Source organism: Austrofundulus limnaeus, unplaced genomic scaffold (genome assembly GCF_001266775.1).
Source record: "Austrofundulus limnaeus strain Quisiro unplaced genomic scaffold, Austrofundulus_limnaeus-1.0 Scaffold933, whole genome shotgun sequence".
NCBI lineage: Eukaryota > Metazoa > Chordata > Actinopteri > Cyprinodontiformes > Rivulidae > Austrofundulus > Austrofundulus limnaeus.
The window spans coordinates 17568-19676 of record NW_013953335.1 but is presented as its reverse complement, the minus strand read 5'-3'; the positions used below and the strand labels follow the sequence as shown (position 1 = coordinate 19676).

The window sequence follows — 2109 nt, the reverse complement described above, 5'->3', positions numbered from 1 at the left end:
TACATATTAAACACTATATATATTAAACACTATACATATTAAACACTATACATATTAAACACTATACATATTAAACACTATACATATTAAACACTATATATATTAAACACTATATATATTAAACACTATATAAAGCTTTTAAAGAGGCTGAAACTGTGTGAAACCATAAATCCACAGGTGAACATCACCTGCTGCTGAAGGAACCAGAGTAAAGTCAGAGGTTTCATCAGAGAAATAATCCAGTTATTAAGTCACTCTGCACAGGATGGAGCATGTTGGTTCATGAAGAAACATCAACAAATCTTAGGTTTTTATTGCACTAATGTAGAAATGTGTTTATGAGCTTTAAACCAAGAGGACATGTCTGTGTTTAAATGATAAATCKTCCGTTAACACAAGTTCAAAGAAACAAACCAGGAAATGCAGTTTGTCCCTGGAGCTGGGGACATGGGGCTCAGCTGCAGCCGTATGATGACATCARTTCCTGTTTGACATCACAGCTCAGGTGTGTTCAGTTCACAAACAAAGAGCTTAAAGACTTCCTGTTTTAACTTTGTAACAACGCTGATTAAATTCATCCTGAAGCTCATTTATCACCTTAAACAATGTTTAAACAACAGGAACAACAACAGACAATTCAACAATTATCCTGAGTTCATTTAGCTTCAATTCAAACTTATTAATAATAACAATAACAATAACAATAATAATAATAATAATAATAATAATAATAATGCAGAAAAGTGAGAAAAACAGTGTTTGTTAATGTTTTTCTGTTGTAACAATGCTTCTTGGTAATAACTAATAAACATGTGTACAACCCACATCAGCTCTGCTGCTCACCACACACAAACACACAACATGCATGTTGTGTGTGTGTGTGTGTGTGTGTGTGTGTGTGTGCTCACCCCACACAACAAGCATGTTCCTTACAAATGTGGCCCCATTAAAAAGGGAAATGAACAGACTTTCCAACAGGATAAGAGTTTTCACCAAGAAGCATTGTTACAACAAATAACCGACCAAACACACATCTCATTTGTTCTTAGTTTATTTTATAAAATCAGTRAAATTTCTCTACAGTCTTCTCAACCCAATGTTTCATAGTTAAAACAGTGAAAACATTACAATTACTGTTGAATGTTTGTGTAAATGTGTAATAAAAAGGTCAATAATTACAGTTGCTTGCTTGCAGTTCCCCGAGCTGCACCTGCCTTCTGGTTTTGACCACATCAAAGGGCAGAGTGACGATGGCTGCCACCTGAAAGCCACAGTGGGACTTCAACACAGGGATTATTGTGGTTTAATCTGCAGCACAGGACACACACTCACAGAACCTGACACAGCTCCACAGCTGAAGGTGATGCTGAACGTGGCCTCACTGCTCTGGTAATGCTCACACAGCCAGCTCTTGCTCCTCTCGTAGTTGAACCAGTACATGGCAGAGAAGGGCACGTCTCGGAGCAGGGTGGGGCCCAGACCCCTCCAGAGAGACCACCAGCCCTCGGCCTCCACTGCAGAACGGATGCAGTGGCTCAGCTCCTGGTACGACTGCTTCTGAGACTGCAGCTTGGTGCGGATCAGCTCCAGGGGGCTGATGACTGTGGCCGAGCCCACTGAGACAACAACAGGTAAATAAAGCTGCAGATTAACCATGAATAATCCCAGCAGTGTGCCTGGAGGACACGTCTGTTTGTGTTGTTAATCCAATAACTCTTCCACTTTTCATCTACTCAAGTCTGGATTAAAGCTTCTTAAACTACTAATAATCTGATTTTTGTTTTACACAGAAGACCTGTAAGAATTATCACTGGAAGAGATTAAAACCATCCATGTAATACATTATTTTACAAACTGAAGTTTTAAACTCTGATCTGGTTGATTTTAATATTTTACTGTTTTTATGTACAACGTTCACAAAAACAGGTTACCTTTTACCATTCAGGTCAACGTTGTTCACAGAGACGGTTTTTATCTAAAGGGACGGAAAGGTTTGTGAATACTTTAATCCAGGGTATACTTTAATCCAGGGTAGTTTAATCCAGGTTATAGTTTAATCCAGGGTAGTTTAATCCAGGTTATAGTTTAATCCAGGGTATAGTTTAATCC

At 38.4% G+C, this 2109-nt stretch overlaps 1 protein-coding gene across 1 annotated transcript in view; it reads right to left on the bottom strand.

The window, feature by feature from the left end:
• slc25a40 (solute carrier family 25 member 40) overlaps positions 1-2109 on the bottom strand; it is a 10820-nt gene that overhangs the window by 1993 nt on the left and 6718 nt on the right. The window contains exons 7-8 of the mRNA XM_014029644.1: positions 1333-1616; positions 1180-1261 (exon numbers count right to left, since the gene is read on the bottom strand). Coding sequence (XP_013885098.1) covers positions 1180-1261; positions 1333-1616 — 366 coding nt within the window. The remainder of the gene's footprint in view (positions 1-1179; positions 1262-1332; positions 1617-2109) is intronic.